The sequence below is a fragment of the Fusarium phalaenopsidis genome, assembly GCF_050370095.1.
Source record: "Fusarium phalaenopsidis strain FUZ10S chromosome Unknown contig_32278, whole genome shotgun sequence".
Classification (NCBI taxonomy): domain Eukaryota; kingdom Fungi; phylum Ascomycota; class Sordariomycetes; order Hypocreales; family Nectriaceae; genus Fusarium; species Fusarium phalaenopsidis.
This window is the reverse complement of record NW_028145417.1, coordinates 2,599,348-2,623,700: the sequence shown is the minus strand read 5'-3', so window position 1 is coordinate 2,623,700 and position 24,353 is coordinate 2,599,348. Positions and strand designations below refer to the sequence as shown.

General features: G+C 53.0%; 5 protein-coding genes across 5 annotated transcripts; 1 reads left to right on the top strand and 4 right to left on the bottom strand.

Moving 5' to 3' along the window:
- Positions 1 to 2,719: 2,719 nt before the first annotated feature.
- On the bottom strand, positions 2,720 to 3,073 carry LRP88_01437 (uncharacterized protein; the record flags this gene model as incomplete). Its single annotated transcript, XM_083238120.1, has 1 exon — positions 2,720 to 3,073. The coding sequence occupies one exon, from the start codon at positions 3,071 to 3,073 to the stop codon at positions 2,720 to 2,722; it is 354 nt and encodes a 117-aa protein (XP_083106625.1).
- A 1,482-nt stretch (positions 3,074 to 4,555) lies between these two features.
- LRP88_01436 (HET domain-containing protein) lies at positions 4,556 to 6,229 on the top strand (the record flags this gene model as incomplete). The annotated part of the gene is made up of 1 exon (XM_083238119.1): positions 4,556 to 6,229. The coding sequence occupies one exon, from the start codon at positions 4,556 to 4,558 to the stop codon at positions 6,227 to 6,229; it is 1,674 nt and encodes a 557-aa protein (XP_083106624.1).
- A 1,453-nt stretch (positions 6,230 to 7,682) lies between these two features.
- LRP88_01435 (uncharacterized protein) lies at positions 7,683 to 9,578 on the bottom strand (the record flags this gene model as incomplete). The annotated part of the gene is made up of 2 exons (XM_083238118.1): positions 7,683 to 9,391; positions 9,443 to 9,578. 2 exons carry the CDS (start codon positions 9,576 to 9,578, stop codon positions 7,683 to 7,685), a joined length of 1,845 nt encoding a protein of 614 aa, XP_083106623.1.
- Positions 9,579 to 16,682: 7,104 nt separating this feature from the next.
- LRP88_01434 (uncharacterized protein) lies at positions 16,683 to 18,436 on the bottom strand (the record flags this gene model as incomplete). The annotated part of the gene is made up of 2 exons (XM_083238117.1): positions 16,683 to 18,175; positions 18,268 to 18,436. The coding sequence occupies 2 exons, from the start codon at positions 18,434 to 18,436 to the stop codon at positions 16,683 to 16,685; spliced, it is 1,662 nt and encodes a 553-aa protein (XP_083106622.1).
- A 3,261-nt stretch (positions 18,437 to 21,697) lies between these two features.
- Positions 21,698 to 23,331, bottom strand: LRP88_01433 (galactokinase; the record flags this gene model as incomplete). Its single annotated transcript, XM_083238116.1, has 2 exons — positions 21,698 to 22,643; positions 22,700 to 23,331. The coding sequence occupies 2 exons, from the start codon at positions 23,329 to 23,331 to the stop codon at positions 21,698 to 21,700; spliced, it is 1,578 nt and encodes a 525-aa protein (XP_083106621.1).
- Positions 23,332 to 24,353: the final 1,022 nt, after the last annotated feature.

The window sequence follows — 24,353 nt, the reverse complement described above, 5'->3', positions numbered from 1 at the left end:
CGCGAACGGTTGTGAGGAGGAGCTGGAGCTCGGTGAGTCGAGGAGCCACGAGGCTCGAGGAGGGCTCAAAGGGTAGAGGGGAGATTTGGTCTAGGAGGTCAACGATCCAGGAGCAGAATCAATTGAGGGCCCGACGAGAAGCGGAGAGGGAGATATATGACGAGGAACAACCCGGGAGGCAAGGAGGAAAAAGAGGTGAAGAGTCAAAAGTCAGTTTCGCTAAAAAGAGACAGAGGCAGAGGCAGAGGGGACCCGGGAAAAAATATCACAGCAAGTCGGACGGCCGGTGGCCGGGGTGGGACCGGCGTGGGTGTGGGGTAGGTGCCGCGCAGATTGGGTGAGGGTGACTCCTTCCCCCAGCGAAAACATGGGCGGCTTGCGGTACTGCGCAGGGCAGTCGCCAGGAGCACGGGCCAGTCGCGGAGGCGCCAGACCAGAACGGCCAGAAGAGCCACCAGTGAGGGGGCGGATCGGGGGGCGCGGACCAATCAGGGCCCAGATGAATGGCCGATATCGCCACTAGCACGAACGCCTGGATTGGCTGGATTGTGAGAGAAGCTGGTCTAGCTGGCATTTAGCTGGGCCAAGGGAACAAAAGTCGGATGAGTCGTACATGTACAGTTCGAGGTCTCGTCTTCTGTGCGTGTGCTCAGGTCATGTCAGGTCAATTGACATGTAGCCTGTTGACTCACCTTGATTTGCCCGCGGAAAGATGCTGATGATGATGCCGCTGGCCTCTCGGAGCACATGTGGCGGGGACCCTCCTCCTGCAGCAGCTCCATACCCTCCTTGCTTTAGTTCAGACATGTTTGCATGCGGCGACTTGTTTCTGGCATTTTTGTGTCTCTCTCTACTGAAGCAATTCCCGACTGGCCATCAAATTTCCGTCTGGTCGCTCTCAATTGACATTGCGATGCCGTAGAGGTCCGTTCCGTTATGACGCATCCGGATCACGTGTCTCATCTCAAGCGACGGACCCTTGCAATTACCGCAATGGCTTCTGCCCTCGATGCCATCTCGGATCTTGCCCGTCACCATGTGAAAGTAAAAATAAAAGTAGCACGTCCCTGAATTCCCCTTTCGGCAATCATTTTTGGTCCCGATGCTCCCCACAAACTCAACTCTGACAACCTGTCATCCATGAAGTGACGCCCCTGGCTGATAACGACACGATATAAGAAGCTTGTAGATTGCTCTCCGTTCGTCAATTCCTCTATGACTCGTCCCGACAACTTGCGACATTACCCCGCCACGGCACCCTCGCCTCGCGACCCTCCTCGCAAGCATCCCAACCCGCAATTCCGGCGCAGGGAAAGCTCCATGTAACCTGGGCATGGTTGGCTTTGATCCCCGGCGCAGGACCCGTATTTGATCCGTTCAACATGTCCATATTGACCCTATTCAAGGTACGCGAGGCCAAGCCCTGGGAGCTTCCCTCGACGAGTACTCCACCATCATGACGCCAATGTTGAGTGTCTCAATCGGTGTCTCTTCTCTTACACTCACCATCCACACATCAGCCATCAACTCTCGACGCCACACCTGTCGCTGGCGGATCTGCAAGCCACATGCGCATCGCCCGTTGAGGCCCGATGACGGCGTTTCTCGTAAAGGTGTCTGTATCTGACAGGATACGACAGTATTGCTTTCCCAAGCAGTGAGTTGACCCTCCAAGCCGTCGGTGCCCAATTCTTCAAGCAATTGCATAGCGCAGTTATGGCGGGCTGCAGATCCCTCGAATTGTCACACACTTGGTTGGCTTGGAGCTCCTAGCAACGACTACACGCTTGATACCTAGATTGGGCCCAGCTGAGCACAATTATCAGCACCTGCCAGCCTTAAAGCTCAATCACAAAACACTACGGGCCCGAGTTTGACTAGTAAATGCCCATCTACCTTGACTACGATTGGGTTCAGCACCACATGTCCCCCACGATGCTGTTAGGAGACTACGATACCCCGATACCAGTATTCTAAACTGGATAAATCCAAAGAACGAACCATCACGCCAGACGACTTCGTCCATACCAACCGCGTATGGCTGGACCGTCTCATGGCAGAGAGAGCTGGTTGCCCAGACATCCCAATGAAGTCTCGCTGTCGATCGTCGCGCTCCGTTGTGTCTGAGGCGTCTCGAGCGGATTGACCAGCCGAAGACTTTAGCTATCTTGTGTAGGCGAGAGACTATGGCTTTCTAGATAGAATGGCCCTTATTCTATTCACTGCAAACATTTCAAACGTTGTGGCATGCAGTGCTCTATATTGTAAAGATTTCAGAAAATGAGGTATCAGATATACCAGCATCTCCGACTTCTCACGTTGACTTTGGAAGTTTACTGGTGTCACAATAGGCAAAGCAGAAGAGTGATGAATCTCAATAGGCTAACGCCCAAAGTTGAATATTGATTTATCCCGTAACCATGCTAAAACAACATAAATAAAGAAACACGTATACCATTGAAACACCACTTAACTCCAAGGGTATCATAAGGATAAAAGTAAAGCAGCCCATGATCAAATAAACCTCGATTTTTCCCCGCCAACCAGTAACTCCTTACCCAACAAACACTCTTCAAACTCAAAGGGGACTGCACCCAACACAAGTTGAGATCCTCAGCAAAAGGCATCAATGTCCATCTGGCATCCTAAAATGCTGGAGGAGGAAATCTGCAGAAATTGTCAGAACGGATTCATGAAAGAGTCGGGAGTTAGGTCAAACTTACCAGAATCCGAAAAGGGATGATTCGTGAAGCCACCACTCAATAAAAGCGTCGACATCAAATTCGCATCCCAACTCTTCCTCTTCGACCGAGATGCTGTCGTCACTGCCGTAATCCGAGCCATAGTCCAACTCGGCGCCTGACGCCAGGTTTTTCTCCCAGTCGTCAGGGTCGTATGGCTCGCCCTGCCAAGGGTTGGCGGCCCCGTGTTGCGTCTGGGGGCTTTGTGCCACCGGGGACTTGGTGGACTTTGCAATCTTTCGATTGCGGCGATAGTCGGCGTACTGGTTCGAGATGGTGCGGCACTTGGCCTTGACACTCTTGGCCAGGCGGGAAGAGAGACGGAAGTGCATCTTGATTGGTTGTTGGGTCGAAAGAAGAAGAGAAGAATATGAATCTCGACAAGTCAATAAGACTGCTGCCGAGTATCGATGTGATGAATGTCTGGAGTAGAGAAGCAGAGAAGAGTGTAAGCCTTGAGAGTTCAAGACAGACCGCTGTCAATTGTTGACGTGACTGATGGTGGTGTAAAGAGAGGAGAAGAGAAGAGGTCGAATTTGTAGAGGTCGAGAGAGATTGATGTCAAATGTTGATATGAATTGAGAAGTGGTTGATGGAAGCTGTTCTCTTGCGATCAAGTGTGTGTGAACTGATGGTGAAGGAGAGAAGAGAAAGAATGGGAGGGAGAGGAAGGAGAAAGGGATTATAAGGACGAACTGAAGTCAAGGTTTTTTTCTATGGAAACTGATCGATATTTTGAAATCTCAACACTTCCTCCATGGCTCTTCACCGTCAGGAAGGAGCAGGTAGAAGGATAGGATAGAGGTCGCTGGGCACAGTAATCTGCAAGACATAAAACTCAATACCGCATATCCCTGTATATGAGGTCTAATTTAGGGGGAGAAACGTCCAGCGTGACCCCTGTGCCCCTTGGAAAGGCCAGAGATATGCAAGATAGTCTTCGTACAAGTCGGCATTCCCTGTTAAAGTTCAGGCGCAGCTAGATCACATCAAAGCCAGTTCCATGAGATGTTTCGAGAATGTTCATCCCTGAGTAATACTCTCCTTGATTGGGAATGTGTTGAGGTGTTGGACGAGTCAGTCTCTGAAGTGAGGAGCAGTCGAGGGTTGGCGGCGAGACAGAACGTCACAAACTCAAAAACAAATTAGTGTTAATGACTACTCCCTTGTATATCAAAATAGGGCTTCTCTGATGGGAAGGGGAAATGTCACAATTGGTCAGTCTAAGAGAAAGGGGAACAAGTTACACCAAATTCATCCACCCATTGACTCTTCCCAGACCACGATCCCAACTTCATCATACCAGAGCAGTCTACAGACACGAAGCCCCAACCCTTCCGGAATTGACACTAAACAACAATTGGTCGTTAAGAGTCATCCACGAAATGTAGTGAAGTCCCGCGATAGTTTTGCGTTGACAGAGCAACCACAACGGCATGAAGGCTGCTCGTCAGCTGCCGTCTTTTCATTGGCCGCCTTGTAAACAGGCACATGCAAGATCTTGCGGGGACAACTGCCTGCTCTCCTTTAAACGAACCCAAAGTCAAAACTTCAAACTCGAGCTTCATCTATTCGGTGTTGGTATAAGTGCGATCAGGCTTGAATATGGAGAGCTCAGGAATCTCGCATTATGCACTTACCTTCCGCCTGGACGAGGTTTGGTGCAAAATGCAATGGGCTAAGCGCCCGAAACCATGGGGTTTCATGGGTCTGGAGGATCGCCCACCTCCAGGCAGCGTCAGCACCCAAATCCTCAACTCTCTTTACCAACCACAACAACTTCAAAAGCGCTATAACTTCAATTCAATAAAAACATGTTCACCTACTCACCCCTCGACCGTCACAAATCCGAGATCCGCCTCGTGCGCTTCGTCGAGCGTCCGAGTGACGCTTCAAAGCTTGAGCTTGAACTGCGCCACGCCTCCATGAACGACACGACGTTCAACGCTCTCTCCTACGTCTGGGGCGACTGTTCTGAAACAATCAACATCAGCCTCAACGGCCAAAGTTTCCCTGTTGGTCCCAGTCTCCACTCTGCTTTGAAACAGCTGCGTGAGAATGGCTTCCGCTCTTGGATCTGGATCGACTCCATCTGCATTCAGCAGACCGACCTCGAGGAGAAGGGATGGCATGTCCAAGAGATGCGGACCGTTTACAGTCGCGCCGAGTGCGTGTACATGTGGCTCGGCCCAGGCTCCGATGCCACCGACAAGACGATAGAGTTCATGGCTGAGATCGGTCCAACGCTTGTCGAATTGAACGCCATGGAGATACTAAGCTCTTATCAAAACGGCATTGTCAGCACGTACTTTCGGAGTCGCGTATCAGGTGAGGACCTTGGTCGTCCTGACGAAGATCCGGCCGTGAAGCTGGCCCAGTACATGTATGGCCTGCTGGATCATCCAGGACTGCAGGCTGCGAAGGACGTTGACGGTGTCGAGGTCCCTCGGGGGGTTCTGATAGATGGACTCTCCGAAATCGTCAAGAAGGAAAACTGGCACCGCATATGGATCGTCCAAGAAGTTGCCCTCGCCAGGGTCGGACTCATCATGTGCGGCACCAAGGCCACCTCCCTCGAGCACTTCCAAGCGACCTTCATGACTCTCTGGGACTGTGGCGTCTTCGATAAACGCCATGAGAGCCGCGTAAATGGGGGCATAGGCTTCGAGTGGGCCTGGAACTGGATCCTACCGCTGCTCATCCGCCGACGCAGGCAGTACTGGCGCAAGGGACCACTCCGGCTCTCTGAGATCCTACGTCCCTCTTTCAGGGCGAAGCATACGATATACGCAGCCTCGGACCCGCGCGACATTATATTCGGGCTTCTGGGTGTCATCGAGGACGGTGAGGAGTTGGGTCTGCGGGCTGACTATACCAAGTCCATGGCCGAGGTCTTTGCCGCGGCGACAAAGGCATTTCTTCAACAAGACGCCGATATGGGCTCATACCGTTTAGAATACGTAACTCCCAGATCCGAAAACCCCGATGGTCTTCCTTCTTGGGTCCCGGATTGGAGAGAGGTTGGAGAAAGGGGCACCTTGATAGAGGACGCAGGCCTTTATATCGACGCCACCTCTGGTATGCCAACATCGGAAAACATGACTCTCGACGAGAGTCCCTGGGTCTTGAGACGCTTTGGATGCTACGTCTCCACGATAACCGACGTCATGGAGATCCCAAAAGATCTACACAGCTTCCGAAAAGGCATCCCCTACGCTGACCTCATCGAGGATTTCATGGCATCAGTTCTCCAGTTCACCAACCTTGGGCCAAACTCGGGTCCAGCCGAAGATTACGTCTGGCGCACTCTCGTGGGCCGCCAGTATGGCGAACCTGCTTTTCGCGACCGTTACCACCATTGGATGGATGGTGATGTAGGGCTCCTGGTTCGCAGCATCATGCGTCAGGGACAGTTTGACCCAGAGCATCTCACAGAGTCCCAGAAAGAGTTCATCAACAACGGTCCATTACATCTTAGTACCATTTGACTAGATCTCGACACCCCACAGAAGCAGCTCGCGCATATCGTTCAGGAGTGGCCAGAAGACATTCTCTACTACACCGTGGGGAGGACCCTGTTCAAAACGAACAAGGCCATGTTCGGACGGGGGCATGTTCTCGTGCAGTCTGGCGATATTGTCACTATCCTGTCTGGGTGCGAAGTGCCAATTGTCTTGCGGCCGCGCGAGGAAGGGGGTTATACGTTCGTCGGGGACGCCCATGTCGATGGCATCATGAATGGAGAGTTTCACCAAACCGCACCAGACTACCAGACATTTGACATATATTAAACTGCTATACATAAACAAGGGGTAAGAGTCTCGAATCTTGCTTTACAATGGAAGCCCTCTCACTTGAAGCAGATAGATGTACTTCGGGTGTCGCAAAGCACTCGGTGGCATGGCCGTCTGGGCCGTAGGCTTTGCTACCGAACAAGGGGTTGGAGTATTGTTGGATTACAGTTTCCTATGGTATTACCTTCCAGCGGAGGCAAGCTCCATACTCCCAAAGGCCAATAGTCAGTCACACGGGGAAAGGTTGCCAGGTAGTTGAACCACTTCATCAACAGGGACAACTAGTAAAGCAGTGCTCATACATAATAACACAAGAAGCGATATCTATAGATTGACAACTCAAACGGAATTACAGCGGTACGCTCACGTCAATCGAGATCAAGCGTTCGTGTGACGTTACAAAGCGCTGAGTTGGTGTTGAGAAGATAGCAACACCAGACATATGACACAACGTTCACCAGCGCCAGACCAACAGCCCTCCACACCTCCAGACAAAGTTCTATCCATGACACACCATGTCATACTTCATTGTTTGGCTCTACCATCAAACGTCCAAGGTCAGTCACGCTCATGAATGCACCAGAAATAATCTTATCAAGATTCGCATTAATGCTCTCCCATCCCGCCTCTTCCTCACCACCTATCTACCAGGTATCAATTGCTTCCCGCACATATCTCCTCAACTGGCACACAAGGGTATCTGCCCGTCTCGGTATATCCTCCTCACATGATGTCCCGAAAGATGCCAATATTCACACAGAAACACAAGCCAAAATGTACTACAAAAAAAGAAAGACCCGTAGAGAGGCCTTGGCCTCGTCCCTCTCGTTCCATCCCTTCTTCAACACCGTGGTATCTCAAAAACAAGAAATGCAGACTAGAGAAAACACATATAAAGAAAAGGGGGTGTGTATGTGTCGGTCCCACATGCTGGTAATGTATCCGAAACAGTAAAACATGGACAAAAAGAAAGATACAAGTGATGGTCTTCTCAGAGATCCAAGAGGGTGGGTATCCCGTCGTCATAACGTTCCTGTCCTCCTCTTGTCCCATGAAGGGCAGATATTAGTACAGTTATAAAACGTTGAAGCAAAAATGTTGAAATCATGATGCTAAATGCTTTTCCTTCCCATGATAAACAAACGCCTTATAGTCTCATGTCCCCATCATCGAGGTAAAAGGACGTCGGTGAGCCGAGCTGCTGCATCTGCGCTTGCTGCATGAAGCCAGCTGGGTTTGATGTGTACCCTTGCGATGGGTGGCCCATCCGCATTGGCAGTTCGTAACCAGCCGGCACGGATGTGGGAATCATCTCAGCGTACATTTGTGGTACAGGGGGTACAGCATCGGTGCTGGACGCTGGACTGCCGTACACGCTGGTCTTCTTCTTGGGACGAAGGTTCTCGAGGCTGAGTCTCTTGCCCCAGGAACCAGGTCGTTTTGAGGGGATCGGTGTGGCAGGGCGAGCAGCCTGGGGTTGGCTGTGGTTAGGGGTCATGTAGACATTGGTCATAACCTCGTCTTGTTGGGGGAACTGTTGCATGCCGCTCATGTCTGTCCATTGTTGCTGGGGAAGCTCCTGTCCCGGCAGGATGTAGGTCATCGAAGCATCGGCAAAGGTGTTCATCTGGTCAGGGGCGAACTTGGGTGCATCGATGGGCCAGACATGCTCATTGGGGATCGGGAATGGCGTTCCGGGATGGGGACCAGCGGCGAGGTCGTCTCGAATCATGGGCTCGGGAATGCCGTCCACTGGTGTCGAAGGTCGGGTCTCCTGCTTAATTCTACGGTTGGGGAACGTGTTCGCCTGAGGTGTAGGCGGCTGCTGCTTAACCACAGGTTCCGGCGGTGTGTTGTTAACGTTGTTCTCCATCTTCGGTTGCGCTCCATCAGCATGGCCAACAGTGTCCATCAAGCACTCGGATCGGACGGGAAGAGAGAACTGAAGATCGATCTCGCTAGGAGGTGGCGTGTTGGGGTTCGTGAAGGGCGATGTACCGAGAATGAAGGCGAGGCGGACAAGAGTCGAAATATCCTGGCCAAGGTGGCGCGCCTCGAGCATTCGCTTCAGGTCACCAGAGGATCGCGGGCGCCATGTGAGTTGTTGCCTCTTCTCCTTGGGCCAGATGCATGTCTTCCAGATAGACTTGACCTTGGACTGGCGCATGAGGTTGTGCAACTGAGCCTTGTACTCCCAGTTGTTGACATCGAAACCGTCCTCGAAGTGCTTGGCAATGTGCTCAAAGTATTTGTCTCGGCTGCCCGACGCCTGGTCGTTGGTCGCGGCCTCGAAGATACGGTCCTTGCAGTTGGCGAAACCGCACGCAAAGACGACCTGAGGGCACAACTCAGTCTTGGCCGAGCTGTTGGGGAGAGCGTCCATGCGGTGCGTCTCCTTGGCGTGGGTGCTGTAGGCACGTTCAGTAGCAAAAGAGAGGTGGCAGCCCTTGGTCTTGCACAGCCAGGTCACATCGGCGCCGTGGAAGTTGTAGAGGTGCTTCTTAAAATCACTCTTGCGACCAAAGCCCACGGGGTTGTTGTCCAAAAAGCACATAGGGCACTGGTATTTCTTGGAAGTCGGTGCGACATGTCGAGGCGAGGGGTGAGAGGTGACATCGCATGAGGGAATAGGCGACTGCATGAGGCTGGGCGAGTCGAGCCATGTTCGGTCAGGAATTTTGCCGACTTCACCATCATGAATCGAAGGCACGTCGGTAGAAGTGTCTTGCCATGTAGACTGGGTGCGTATCGAGGCGGCATCGGATCGGCCGTGAGAAGCCTCGGAGCTGCTCCATGTCAACGAGGGAGCACTTGTGTTGCTAAGAAGCGTGGTCGCTGAGAAGGTCGAGGCCCGGGCTACCGTGTGTCAGTACGGTTACAGCATAGACTATCCCAACAGAAACTCACATGAAGTGCCCAGACCGCTCAGAGCGCAGACGAGACTCGAGACGCCATAGCGACGAGCCAGACCCAGAAGGATCTGCTGATCCTCTTCACTCAAAGGCCTCACGGCTTGGTCGTCTTGAACCTGGAAGGGGAACATTATAGCAAGAGTGCACAACGTCCGTGTCAATCGACAGAACGTTGATGCGCGCTCAGCGCTTGTTATGTAAAATCTACAGCGAGTCGGGTCGCTGTCAGCAACAGAGGGCCTGCCGTCTTAGATGGGTGTGTCAAGTGCGGGAGGCAGCCGTCGGGGATGAGACTCGCATGAGGCTCCAGGCGAGTATTATTCGAAGCAGGCGGTACAGGTGAGAATTAATCGCTCTAAAGTGAAGCGTCGTGTGCGCGGTGGCGGATCGATCCCAGGAGTGTCCTTCGGAGAGAGCGAAGAGGATGGCTGTGCGGCTGAGACTAGTAGGCCGTTGCAGAAGTCGAACTCGTAAGCACGCTACAAGAGGAAATGCGTGAGGTGAGTTTAACGAGAGGAAATCGCCAGCCCGCGACGATTAATGAGTATCGAGTCGAGTCGAGTCGAGTCGAGTCGTAGAGTCGTGACACAGTCGGTGGTGGTTTGTGGTGAATGGATGTGGAGGAGACAGGTTTGAGTGTGACGAGGTATGAGCGCAGGCACGGGTAGGTAGCGGGAGGAGGCAGATTAAACCAGAGACAAGAGTCAATCAAAGACGCAGGCCCTTGCTCCAAGACGGGAAGACAGGAAAGGGTAGGGCAGAGGCAATGGGAGGGGTGAGAAGAAGCGAGGGGAGACGGACGGGGCGAGAGTACGCAGCGCAGCGCAGCAACCAAGAGGCAGGGGAACAGGGGAGACGCACGAGAGAGGAAACCCTTCTAGAAGCCTTCATCGAATCCTGGACGCGGCGTGAGACATTATAACGGGCTTGCCGGAGTGAATCGCTCTTGGTCGGCCCACGTTGGCTCACCCATGTCCTAGCTAGCTCCTCAACTAGTCGCTCCGTCAGGCAGGGGACCCCAGTATACGACCAACGCCGTTTCAGGAACGTCATTTGCAGAAGCTTTTTTTCTCTCTTTTTTTCGAAGCCGGCTCGGGGAGGGTCTCACTGCGGGTTTGTCTTCATCGTGCGGGTGCCGGCAATCTCATGAGCCCCGAGTACGATGTCCAGATGACGTGCCTTGCCTTGGACGAAGTGATCCATCATGACCGATGCCACAGTCACTCGTAGCGCACGCGCACACCCACTGCAATAGGGTCAAACACTCAGCCATTCCCCTCCAGCGCAGCAGGCGGCGTGCAGCCTCTTTGGGGGGGCGCCTTGCTGGATCCTCGATAGTGTGAGGAGAATCCGTCGCCATGTCCCTTGTTTGGGCAGTGGTGGCCCAGTAGCCAGTGTCGTACTGGACGAACAAGTCCTAGCTGTGACTGATGGCATAAGCCTCCCAACAGAACAGTTCTGACCCGTGATGCCCGACTCTCAGTGATCGACTCGTAGGTCACAGAACAACCCTTCCCCTCCCCCCTGGCAAGTCGTGATTGCGCCCGCAAATTGAACCTCGTTCCCCCTGCAGCCCCCAGCATGCGAGTCGCGACGGTGAGCAACCGTGACCGTAACCCCTACGGCCTGGATTGCTTCTGCCGTTCTTCTAGAAGACGTTACAGCCGAGCGACGATTAGGCTTTGGTACTGTGCGCAGTCGTTTTGATTGCGCCGCAGCATCTCGGGGTTCTCAGCAATAGGGTTTGGCTGGCGGCGAACCGTGCTGATGCCGGCGTGGTTCAGCATTGAAGCATGAAAGCATGGCCCTGCTTGTCTCCCTTTCCAAGTGCCGAACGACACGACACGACGCAACGCAACGCAAAGGATTGATTGAGCATCCCGTATCGTCTCTTCCGCTGTGACCTGTGACCCCGAATACGTCAAAAACAGTCAATCATCAGTCAGTCACTTAGTCAGAGCAACTGGGAAACGACCCCATCACGCCCGCCTAGCGCTATTTCTTCGCCTTGTCGCATCTCTCTTTTCAGACATCGTCCAATCCCCAGTCAGCATCGAGTCGGCTCTGCCGAGTACCGGGTCTCACACTGGGGACAGAGGCAGATTGCGCTGACCAAATCGAAACTGAATCCAAAAGGCGCGCACGCAACGCAGAGCAGACCAGAACAGAGGGCCCACCGTGGTCATCACGCACTGCTGCAGCGACGACATCCACAATGGACTGACCCCTGCCGACGAAACAAGAATGCGGACGGAGAGCAAGTGCCCCGAGAGCCTAGAGCAAGCCTAGCAGGTACATGTGCCCAAGTCGATGTGAACCCGAGAGGGTCTAGCGTTGCTAGTGCTGCTAGTGCATCAGCGAGTTCTCTGGCTGGACGCGGGCCAGCAGACGACCCTGTTTCAGCGGGAAATGACGATGGGCCAATCTCTGGCCTCTGCTCCAGGGCCCGACATCTGTTTGGTCTGCTGGCGAGCCGAATCAGCGAGGATCGAGGGTCGAGCGAACCAAGGCGAGAGTTGGTGTGAGCATGAGGGGACAAAGGGCGCTGCCGAGACCTCTGGTGCGGAGCTGGAGGGCCAGCAATGCATGGCATTGGCTGCGTAAAGGGTCATGGCACGACCCAAGCCAGAAGCACTCAACCAGGTGCGTCGACCAAGCCCACCCCAAGCCACTCCAAGGTCCCCTTGCAAAACCCTGGCGACGACGGCGAGTGTGGCCTTTTTTCCTTCGAGACGGTGAATGTGGATGCTGGCGTGCGTGAGTGGTTCGTGTGGCGCTGGCTATGCGTTATTCTCGTACGTACAATGTACTGAAGACGCATGTCGTGGTGTAGAAGACGGTGAGAGAGGAGCGAGTTCTTGGCAGGGCTTCTCTCTGTTGGCCCCGTCTCGCTCCGCTTGACACGGCAAACAACTGCTATGCTATTTCTGCACAATGGCTGTTGGTCTCGACGTTTCGCTGATTTGACTCGACGGATTACGGGTCATCTCCAATAAAACCGTTACGAGACACGTTCGAGATGCGCCGTTGATGAGTCGGTCAATGGATCTTTTGGAAAGCAACGCCATCCGCTGCTAGCAAGACGAGAAAAAGAAAGAAACAACCGAACGACCCGGAGTCGGGAAATGACAGATTACCAGATGCATCTCGGGTTGATTGCTTCTTGTTTGTGTTATTTCGTGCAGGTTGCTTCTGGCTGACGCCCCTTTGCTTGTTCTTTTTTTCCTTTGGGGCTTCTGCGTCGGCGGAAGCAACCTCTGACTGCCGCTGTAAGCTTTTTGCTTTTTCTTCTGGAAATTTTCTTCAGCTTCGCCAGTGGTGGATCTCGTGTCGCAGATTGACAAGAGACGAGTGTGGCTGGCTGCGAGATGCATCTCACGCCTGATCCTGATGATCGCCGTGATGAGATTTGATGGAAATGCAATTAATTACGGTGCTTCCGTCCAGAGAGTGAGCTGAGCTTCCTTCTGCAACCTGCAAATCAATCAATCCATCCTCCAAGTGTTGCTCTGCCGGATGGACGGACGAACGAACACCCACTCACACGACAGGAACTGCAAGATGCATTGGACGGCTTGGATCTCTTGGTCTCCCGCTTTGGCACGGGACCTGGATTGGCACTCGCTTCGTATCTTGGGCTGCTGAGGCGTCTGTGGTTGCATTTCGCACCAAGGATGAAGGCCTCTGACACGACGGGCATGCCTGCATGAAACGATGATACCCCAGTCCCAGGCTGGGGAAAGGGCGAGCAGAGAACAGAGCAACAGACTTGCTAAAAACATGGATGGAGATGGTAACGGCAGAGGTCATTGATTCGTCGCCCTCGTAAAGTGCGTGACCCCATTCCCTTTCAGGGAGCCTACAAGTTTGCTTTGTAGTGGTTACTGAGGTGAGTAGGTGACACTGGCCGCCCGGGCACCTTGCACTTTCCTTTTCCTTTCAAGCCGACCGGGCAGTTGTCAAGGTTGTCTCTTGCCGTGCCTTGTCTTGACTTTCTTACCTTGCCCACCTAGGTAGGTGCTGTCTGCCTGCCTGCCCGCCTGTGCCTGCCTGCCTGTGCCTGCGCTGCTCGTTTGTTGGGTGGTCCTTCCTGCGCATCTTCCTCTATCCGGGGCCCCGGTCCCTCCTTCCCCTCCCTTTCCCCATCCCCCCATGACTTCCGATTTGTTGCTCGCTCAGGCTTCAAGTCTCTCAATGTCTCACTCATGATCTTCGTTTTTTTTTCCCTTGCCTTTTTTTTCACGTCAGCACAACACAGCAACCCACGACTCTAAATCGACCAACCAGGGCTCAAGACCAAGAGACCCATCAAGGATCATGTCCGTTGGCTAGAGTGCCTCCCATATCCGTACTTCCATCCTCCGTGCCTCCCCCTCCTCCATCGCTTCCCCGCGGCGGAAAACCAAAACGAGTCGAGACCGCCCAATGTCACGCCACGCTACAACGCTGTTGGAGAGATGGCATGCTCGTCACCACTTTTGCTATCAATCGTCTACTGTTCTGCAAGTGTCTTGGGGTTCATCAACACCCTGGCTAACACAGAAGAAAGCCGTCACACAAATGGAAGCCATTCCATCACCTCACACTGATCAACATCAAACGCAACCCAACGTCAAGTGAAACCTTCTCTTCAACGCCCTCCCACGTGGCCCACCCGCTCGCCGATCCTTGTGGCCCAACTGAACTGGACACTTGACGTTCCTTGAGTAACCGATGGCTCTTCGGTTAGCCATCTCGAAATGTTGGCTCAAAGACGACGTGCAAACTGCAGACTGCATTGCTTGCAACTTGGTCGCTGCTTGTCACCAGAAACCCTTCTTCTTACTCCCTCCAGATATAGCATACCCAAGTCAGCTTCTTGTTGTCTCTTATCCCCCCCTTGTCAGCGGCCCAGCACCCCTTGTTCCCAAAAGGCACACGGACACACACATCGCAACTCGCGGGCAACACGGAGGTGTCGGTCTCCCGTCTCTGGAACGAGTCAGAGCACCCTCATCACAGTGCACCAGCCTGTTGATCTCCGTTTCTCGACTTGCTGGTGGCAACTCTGCTTCATTCATTCCACGTGGAAGTCATGCAGGTCCTCCCTTTCAGACCATGTCACCATCCCCTCATTTCCATGGCTCATCCTCCCGAGCCATTTCATCCCTATCTCACCCCAACTCTACAGTACAGTGCCGTACCAAATAGAGCACCTTTCCATCCTCTCGGGTATCAGGCCGCCAGACGCAGTGCTACTGCATAGTATGAAAGCCACTCAGCCAGCTTGGCTACATCCAGTCTACACCCGGGGCTAGCCAGTCGCGTAACCAGGATCAAGGCATGGTATTGTTACTGTAATCCTTTCACTGCCTCTTTTCTCGGCATTATCCCAATCTAGGTTCGCGGGGGTGATGAGCAATCGCAGTGCTTGGCTCCAACGAGCTGGCCTTATCTCTACTTGGCTATCCGGCCACCCTTGCCGTGCCAAATCTTTAAGCCATTTGAGCAAGCCAAGTCAAGTGCGGAGGCCTCGTCCTCTCCGCACGCCATCGCAAATGGTTGGTTATGTCGTTACGATATGCCAGATCCTGTCACCCTCTTTCTGGCTCTTAGCCAACCAGCGCATGACAAGGTCTGACTCGCTTGGGGTTGTCGTCAGCTGTTGAGGCTGCTCCAAAAACAGCGACTTCTCACGAGGTTGACAGAGTTGCTATGTCATGGACCCAGCGCATGCCACCATCTGGCCAAGGTCGAGACCATGCCGTCCGTCCCCTGTCCGCATCGCAAAAAGAACTCAAACCATAGTGCCCCCCAGACTTGAGATGATTAAACCGCGCCATATTCAAGCCTCTCACGTCGATATCTTGGGGAAGCCTGCAAGTCTCTCCTCTGACGGGACATGCCATCACGCCCTTCTTATCAAAAACCGTCATCCTAGTCGTCCGTTTCCCCTCCAATCCCCGCACCATCTATCTCCCTCTTCTTGGTCCTGGTCTTTGCTACCCTGGCAGAGGAATCAGCTCACAGGAAGCCTCGTTCTTTTGCTAGCATCTGACTGGATGGATGGGGAAGGATCGCGTCCTCGGAAGACCGTGGCGAAGTGCGGAGATTACAGGTCCCATCAGTAACCGTAGCTACCCTACACTGTCTTCTGACTTGGAGAAGTTACACTTCGTAGGCTCCCATAGGTAGCATTGAAGTGATAATTGTTGAATGATAATTTAGATTTGAGGCTGACGTAGTACGGCTCTTGCCGGTTCGTACTGTAATAGACTAGGGCACGATAGGGGAAATCCAGTTGTGTGTGACTTTGTGTTGAGCTGTATAAATCACGATGAGATAAACTTCATCGAGCAAACTTCGTTGGCGGCATAACGACGAGAACTCTCAGGGGCTACGGCCTCTTTCTCGGCTTCCTAAGATCTCACCTTCATAGTACTGCTCTTATCCGTATCGATCATGTCCCATCCATCTATCCGTCCTGTTGCCGATATCTCCTGGCCTTGGGTTTGGGACTCCCACTCCAAACCACACACTACCCTAGGGTAACTCATCATCAGCAACAGGTCGATACATAACATTCACGATCAATTCACTCTGGAATACTGCAGCTTCCCAGGCCTAATCATTGCGTGCAGACAGCCAGCCTTCGACTATCAATCCGATACACGAATGCAGCTCTTCGGATGACAGTCCTGGATCACAGCCTCACCATCAAAGCCAACGTCAAAGCCACTGTCACATATAAAGTGTCACATGTAAATTAATATCGTATACTTGATCGTATATCCTTATTTTCCATTCATCAAAAACATCCTTAGGCACCAGAAACAACATCTCTTACTCTCGCATTCGGGGTATCAAATCTCAACGCACTCCCACGAGCTCTTCCATCCCATCATGTATAAGGGTTGCCAGACTTCCATATCCGCTGCAATGCAAAGTATAGGCCTCGTGGGTAAAACTACCCAGCAGTGACTCCACCAAACAAAGAAAAATCCCAAAAGATATATCGCTCCGACAGTCCCCTTTTCCATCTTCTTGAACCTTGCGTGTATGAAAAGTAATGAGTAAGGAATGAGCAGGATGGCCAACTTGTCATTGACCATGTCCCTGAGTGAGTGGGTCATGTTATAAGTAAAGGCTCATGTTGGCCATGCGTATCAATATCAGAATGACTGCAAGGGCAATAGACGGCCTGAAGAACAAGCATTCAGATCTGGAAGGCAACCAAATCCATCGCTCGCCGTGATCTAGGCATATGCAGAATCATAGCCTCCAAACGACATTTGCTGACTTATAGGGGTAGTAGGAGTAAGGCATGAAGCATCAGATGCCGAGGTCGTCATGCTCTGGGGGTCATATGGGGCCGAAAAGGCTGGCTCTTGCATGAACCCAGCGTCCATCATGTCGGCATCGTTCATGTCGATGTCTTGCTCAGGCATGCTGTTGGCGATAGACCGAAGACTTCGGAGATCCTCGGCGATAATACCCCCTGTGGCCTGCTGCATCATGGCAAATTGCTGCTGCTGCCGAGGGTCGTACATCTGCGCCTGGGGTATGTTTGCATACTGAAAGTGATGCGGCATAGGTGCCGGAGCTGCCGTTGTCGCAGGCATCGTATGCCGAGGTGGTCGGGCGGAACGACCGGAGCGAACTGGACCAGGACGGGGCACATAGACACGCCGTTGAGAAGCCAGATACGCTGCCAAGTTGGGGTTTGTCCCCCGAGAAATGCGGAACTGATACTGATCGGCATCAGGAGAGGGACCCGAAGGTGGAAGAGGAGGTGCTCGCGACTTGTGTCCTGGAATTGGCTGGCGGCATTGGTCCTTGACGGGGTTGATAAAGTCCTCGCGATACTTGGTGATGGAGGACGGCTCCGAACCGAGGGCAATGGCATATTGAACCATGAGTTGCAGGTCACCCAGATGCCGCGTTTCGAGTCGTTTCCGCAGGATGCCACTTGACTGGGGATGCCATTGCAGACGACTTCGTTCCTCCTCGGGCCATGAAGAGTTCGCCCAAGCTCGCACCAATCCTGACTGCTTCAACAAATTTCGCATCCTTCCAGAATACGTCCACTCTCCACTGTTGGATCCCTCGTCGAAATGCTTCACCACGTGGGCCACAAACTCCTTAAAGGTCGAGTCGGCATCGTCGTCGCTGGGAGCCTCAAACACTTGAGGGCAGTTTTCGAAGCCACAGGCAAAAACGGTCTGGGGGCACAAGTTCACCTTGGCTTCGTCGAGAGTCATGCGAGAGCCGCCGTGGGCCTGTTTCAGATGGGTCTTGTACGCCGTTTGCCAGTCGAAAACCATGTTGCAATCCGAATGACGACAGAACCACTGGGCGTTGGTGTTGTGAAAGTCCTCGATATGACGCTTCAAGTCATTTTTACGCGTACACGTCTTTTGAATGTCTTCTTCCCTGCAGAAGCCACATGTGAAGGAGCCCTTTTGTTTGGGTGCGTGCGGAGCCGGAGTTGCGGAATCACCTGACGGGGTCGTCGCGGCCTCTTCCTCTCGATGTGTTGACTGCGAAGTAGAAGGGCGAGTAGACTGATTCGATTTGCGACCAAGCAGCTTGGCAGTGCGTGCTGACACATTGGAGATGATGCTGCCACGGACAGAAGAGTTATCGGAGGAAAAGGTTCGCACGCTGGCGGTATCGAAGAGGCTGGCGGCATCCTCGGACTTTACCGAGGAATATGTACTTGAAGAGATGACTGAGGCTCCATCGTTGACTGATGAATACAGAAAATTAGCGACAACGAGGCCAAGGTAGACGCAGTCTCGACTTGGTGAGATTAGCGACAAGAAAGAAGCGGTCACTCACGAGAGATGGCAGGCGAGGTCGCCTCCTCGTCCATCAACTGGGCAACACCTTCGCGACCATAGCGGCGCATAAGATGGCGGAGTAGTTGACGATCGAGCGAATCATCCTGATGCGACATGGAAGAATGTTGAGATATGCTATCGGCCTCGGACCACGAGTCCGGAGCCATGGTTGATGTCGGAAGATGGAGTTGGCAGGAGACGGGGAGATGGATTGGGGCGGTCGAGGGAGTAGTGGAGCCCAGGGAGGCGATGCCCCAAGCAGCAGCCCTGGGTTGGGTGATTGGTAGTGCAGGTCAGACCCCGTTGGTAGGGTACTGTAGTTCGGGGAATTTTTGTTGCGGCTGAGAGTTGGAGTTGGAAGAGAGTAGATAGATAATGTGCGAGGGTGGGAGAAGGGGGGAGAGAGAGGGAAGAAGGGAAGATCAAGGCCAGAAGGAGGCGAAAAAAGCGTGGCAGTGACAGCGCGACAACTAAAGAGAGGCCAAGCCAAAAAAGAAAGTCGTTTTGAGATTTGGATCGCAAATGACAAGCAGGAAACTGAAAGGGCCAAGCCGGAGGAACAGGGATCACTAGGTTGGTACTGATAGCGGCCTGGGTGGGAGAGATAGCGCTACGCGATGCGAGAGGACGCGGGCATTCTGGGGTAGTATGGAGTTTGGAGAGAGGCCCCGAGAACCAAGGGGGCACAGACAAGGGGGCGGATAGACGGATGGGATATGATTGACAGGGAAGAAGAAGCAGAAGCAGATGAAAAGGAAAGCTGCAGCAGGAGGCGAGAGTAAAAGGCCGACCGACCAAGTGTTGGATGACGGTCGATCTCTCTTGAGGAGGAGGGGAATGGACACTGCCCGGGCCCTAGACCCAACCTGGCCGGGGTATTCTTGTTGGAGAATTCATGGACACACAGGATTGACGGCGACTTGAGAAATGGAGACCAAGGCAGAGGAGAGAGGACCGAACTCGAGAAATGACGGGATGGACACTAACCAACGGTTTGGCCGAGGTCAACGTGGCTGGAACTTGAGGATCTGCGTCAGCGCTCGACACCATGGCCTTTTTTTCTAGGGCTGAGTGAGTGTGAGTGAGCATGAGTTCCTGGAGATCATCATCATGGTCAATCACTCTTTGCAACTCTATTCAAAATTTGTCACTGCTCGTCTTGCTTGTGTTTCTCCTGCATCACAGACGCCGGCAAGTGGGATGAGCCATCCCGGGTGGAGAGAGAGGGAACCAGCTGTGGAGTTTTTTTGAGATCCAGGCCCTGAAAGGGCTTGTGCGTCAAGGCTTGACCAGAACCTTATGCGCTGGAAAGTACGGGGGCCAAACTCTTGCAAGCCAGTCTGACTTGGGGATCGCCACTGAAACCATGTTGTCCCCGTCATGAGCTGACATAATGGATTGCTGTGATGGATTGAAAATGGGATGCTTTTCAAAGAGTCAATAGCCTTGAACATACACCAGGCTTCGGATCGGGCCCCAGAGCGTTTCCGGTCATGGTCGTGCCTGGGCTTAGGTATTTGAGAATATCTATCTACCTGCCAAAAGGGACCTTCCGACGAGCGTTGAACCAGGCATTCGATTCGATCTCGAAGTCTTGGGACATTGCCAAGTAATCTTGACTGGCCAACTTACGATGCAAAAACTCAAAAGAAGGGCTGCTTCTTGACCAAAAGCCCAGACCAAGTGGGAAAAAACACTCACCCCCAAGATCTTCTTCCCCCGAGTCTTCCCTGGTGGGGCGCCTCCGGCGCGCCGTGCCACCCCAGGAAGGTGGTTTAGGTGAATCCATCTCGTCATGAGAATTGGCGTGCTTATTTGAGGGAAGACATGATGAGATCGTGTTTATTGTGTAACTTGAAGAAATGTGATGCGTGGTCGATGCTTGAAAATAGAGGAAGAGGGTTGGTGGAAGAAATGGCCTGGGGAATCAACTGTGAGATTGATATATATTCTCGTTCTTCAATCTGAGACAAGATAACAATAACCAACAAAGATCAAAACACTCGTTGTCGTCAACCAACCCCATGATGGCTTCAATCCCCTCCTCGCCCCCAGGAACCGGAACGGGATGAACCTGAACTCTGCCCGGTCCCAGTTTCCCTCGTCAGCCAATAGGAGACGCACCATTCAGCCAGTCATCACCGTCGAGCCATTAATCACCAAAAACCCCAAGAAAACCCGCCGATAAGCCTTTCGTCCCCCTCAATTGGGGGTCGAGATACCGACAAAAAGATTACTATACAAAAAAACGTGTCTCCCCGTTGGCTGTTTCTTTACGACTCTGTCCTGCAATGTTACTAGATGGCTTTCTCAACTCGGGTCTCACGGCACTTGGGAACACACAACACCAAACAACAACACGTGAAAGACTTGAACAACCATCAGTTTTTCCCCAAACACCAGATTTCATCTGGCCGCTCCCCTCCCACGTTCCATCCCCCGCCCCTGATTCGATCGTCCGGCCCCTGTCCAAAAAAAGCCCACCCCCAGCAAGGGGGAAAAATAACAGGAGACTGATTTTGGTGACAGCCCCCGCGAAAATGTGTATCCTGTTTCCTTTCCACCTCCAGCCACCACACCCCCAGGTCCGTTCAATATCACCCCAAACCCAACCCCAAGGAAAACCCATGACTGAAGATGCTGACACATCGGCCGCTTCGTTCTCGGTTTGCTTCCGGTGTCTCTCTTGTCTCCCCTTTTTACCGGGACGCCGGCTTGTGCCTGTCATCCGTGCTTGCTAGCCCTGGATTTTTTTTAAACTCTGAAAGCTTTGTCCGGGGAAGGTCGGGTCGCTATAGATCCCAGTTTGCTTGCTTGTCCTTGTCTTTTTCTTCTCGTGTCGGTCGATCAATCTTCTGGGTCCTCGCCTTCATACTTCGGCATAAAAAAAGGACTCGCCAACGTAAACTTTTGCGCCACTACATTCTTGGTCAAGAAATACGACGTAAACCTTCAAAACTCAAATAACCAAACCCCCATGGACCCTGAAATTCCTCTCCCCCTTGTCTCCCGTAACTTCCGGATCGTCAGCCTCGGGACTTGAGGTGTGATTGATTAGATTCAATTTCGGCACTTGGGGAACAAAAAGGAAACCTGTGCCGTGCCGTGCCGTGTGCATTGTAGGCCCGACAAGGACATATACCGTGGCTTTCTCCCGAGCGCAGAACGACGGGCTCGGGCTGAAACTCGGGAAGAAAAGACGTATGCCGTGTAACCCATCAGTGTTGCACTAGATTTCGGTTCGACATGGCGTAACAGAAGGATCTATTCCAACCAGTCGAAGAAGCACGAGCTGTCAAGCCTGGTGCTATTCGTAGAGAAGACCAACGTTCTGGAACCTTGTTGGCGAATGTAACATCAAGAAATACGATATTCTGTATGTGCTCTACTTTTCTCTAAGGTGTTTACTGTTGTATCCCCATCTCTCCTTATGGCTTGACACCGTCCTGAATATAGTAAATTGCACTTCCCGTCGCGGGCCGACTCACGACAACGGCCCCCTTCCTCTGCTCCTCTGTAAGTTCCCGCTTGGAAAAGTACTCCTTCTCCAACGCTTCTGTGACAGCCTCGACCTTGTCCGCCGGAACGAGGTGCACGCTGCAACCTCCCCATCCTGCGCCGGTAACCCGTGCACCGTAAGCTCCGGACCGTAGCGAGATGTCGCAGATCTCGTCGAGCTCGGGGCAGCTGCACTGGAACAGGTCACGGCAAGACACATGCGTTTCATTGAGGAGGTGGCCGAGTTCCTTGTTGAAGGGTGTTGTGTCGGTTGCGCCCGTGTGGACGGGGTTCTCGAGGAGAGCCATGAAGTGGAGGACACGGAGGGCTTCGGTGAAGACGTGCAGGGCACGCTGACGGAGCTTGAAGCGTTCAGCCCGGACAGGGAGACGGGACATGAAGCGGGCTTCAAGCTCTTCGACTGTAATGTTGAGCACCTTGGCCACCTCCTCTCGCGTATAACCCTCCTCCTGTGTCAGAGTGTTCTTTGTCACCTCGATCAACTTCTTAAGCTCCTCCTCCTTAGTAACACTCTTGGCAGCTGCGTAGTCTGAGCCGTTAAGATGGTAGAAGAAGGTCTCATGGAAACCCTGCAGACTAATACCCAAGGGACCCGCGTCCTCTGGTAGCTGAGTGCCCGGAGGGTTAAGGACAGCATTAAGATAAGCCGCAGCCATGCTGCACTCGACTACACGCAGGTTGTAGTGAATCGGACCTGTAACCTGCTTGTTGGATGTGACAAAGGACTGCACGATAACGAAGCAGAGCTCTGGATGTGTAGGGGGGAACTTGACAGGTCGAGCCTCGAGGCTTGGGCTGAAGGAGACAAAGAGGGCTGCGCCTTTCTCAGAGAAGACAGAGGCGGCCTGGTCCATGCTATGAGAACGGAGTTAGTTGTGTTGTCGGATATGTGCAGTCTTGATATTACGTACCCTCCCGAGTTGACTCCTACGGCACGCTCGTTGACGATGGCGAGCTCTGTCAATTCCTTCTTGTCCACCTCCTTCTCGCCGTTTGCCAGCAAGATAGCCAACGAACTGGTGCTAACCACAGCAGCACTCGAGCTCAGTCCTCCACCGACGGGAACTGTCCCGTCCATGAGGAGCTCCATATTGCAAGGTCTGAATCCAGCTCCATGCTTCTTCCTCAGCAAACCAAGCACACCTTGAAGTCCACTCTTGAAGTAATTCGTCCACTCCAGTTTTGTCGCATCGATCGTCACATCTCCGTCGATAGGAACCTCAAAGTCCCTGGCCTCAAACTTGTCATCCACATTAGCGATGTGGATGCGGAATGTCTTGGCGTCGTCGGTGACGGGGGTGTGAGACACGGCCAGGAGGGCGTCGGCGGTGATGGCCATAGGGAGCACTGAGTAGAGGGAGTAGTCAATGTGCTCGCCGATAATGTTGACTCGGCCAGGTGAGCGAGCAACAAAAGAAGCTGGATGTCCATATACGGACTCAAACTTGGCGAGGAGGTGATTCCATCGTGGTGCTTCGGTCGCGAGAGAGGCCGGAGGGTAGATGTCGGCGAGAGCGTTTGCGACGGGGACGGAGCGAGACATTTTGGCAATTGCTGCTTGTCTCTAATTGTCTTCTACTTGTGAGAATCCTGGGAATTGTTACCCGCAAGGTCTCAAGTGTCGTTCGTTTCGTCGCGTGAGGAAGCTGTAGGCGTTGCAACGTTTCTATGCCCCGCTATTGCCCCTCGTGGATGTGTCGCGGTTACAGCTTGTGATTGATGACGTAGGTAGTTTTGAAGAGCTCAATTTTGAAGCTCGTCGCGATACTTGGCCAATTCTATAGAAACAGAAGTCCAGAAGAAAGATCAAGAGTAAATGTACCAGAAAAAGGAACCGGCAGAGCCGTCGGGTCTCAACACATCTTGTACCCCGTGTTCAATGTTCGTCAACCCCTCAGCTTGTTGCGCCGAGTATATCCCCACCTATCGGCGTGTCGCCCAGGGTCTTTTTGCCTATGGTCAGTTCCCCGTAACAGGTATCGCGCGGTCCGCTGCTCGGTGGAATATGGCGCGTGGTCTTGAGCCTGTGGAGATTTCTCTTGTTGATGGGCAGAGGAGGTTCCGCGGTTGTTTGTCATTGAGTTGGTTGTTGGGGTTGTGCTCGGCTCTAGATCCGACCGATGCATGACGTTTCTTTGTAACGGCATACCTTGGGAATCAGGTGAAAAGAACTCATGATTGGAAGGGATTCCAGTCAGGCAACGGTGGAATGATGGAATTGGTTCCAGTGGTGGGATGGGCGGGTGAACTATCGGAGCCAGTTCCACCGACGGCCGAATTCAACTCGCAATATCATCAAGTTGATGCAAACAGACCGGCAATGACCATGCAACACTGCTTCGTAGCAAACAATCTTCACATTTGCACTGACAGCTGGTCAACACTGGCCTAGCTGCCAACACTGATCATTCTGGCTGCAATGCAGGCAGGCACTGGCAGCCGTCATGGCGATATCGAGCCTTTTGGCCTCATCATGACTTTTCCTCACCAAGTGTTCGTTCCATACCAACCAACCCACCATTCTCAGCCGCTACACACGGGATAGAATCATCGTTTCTCTCGATC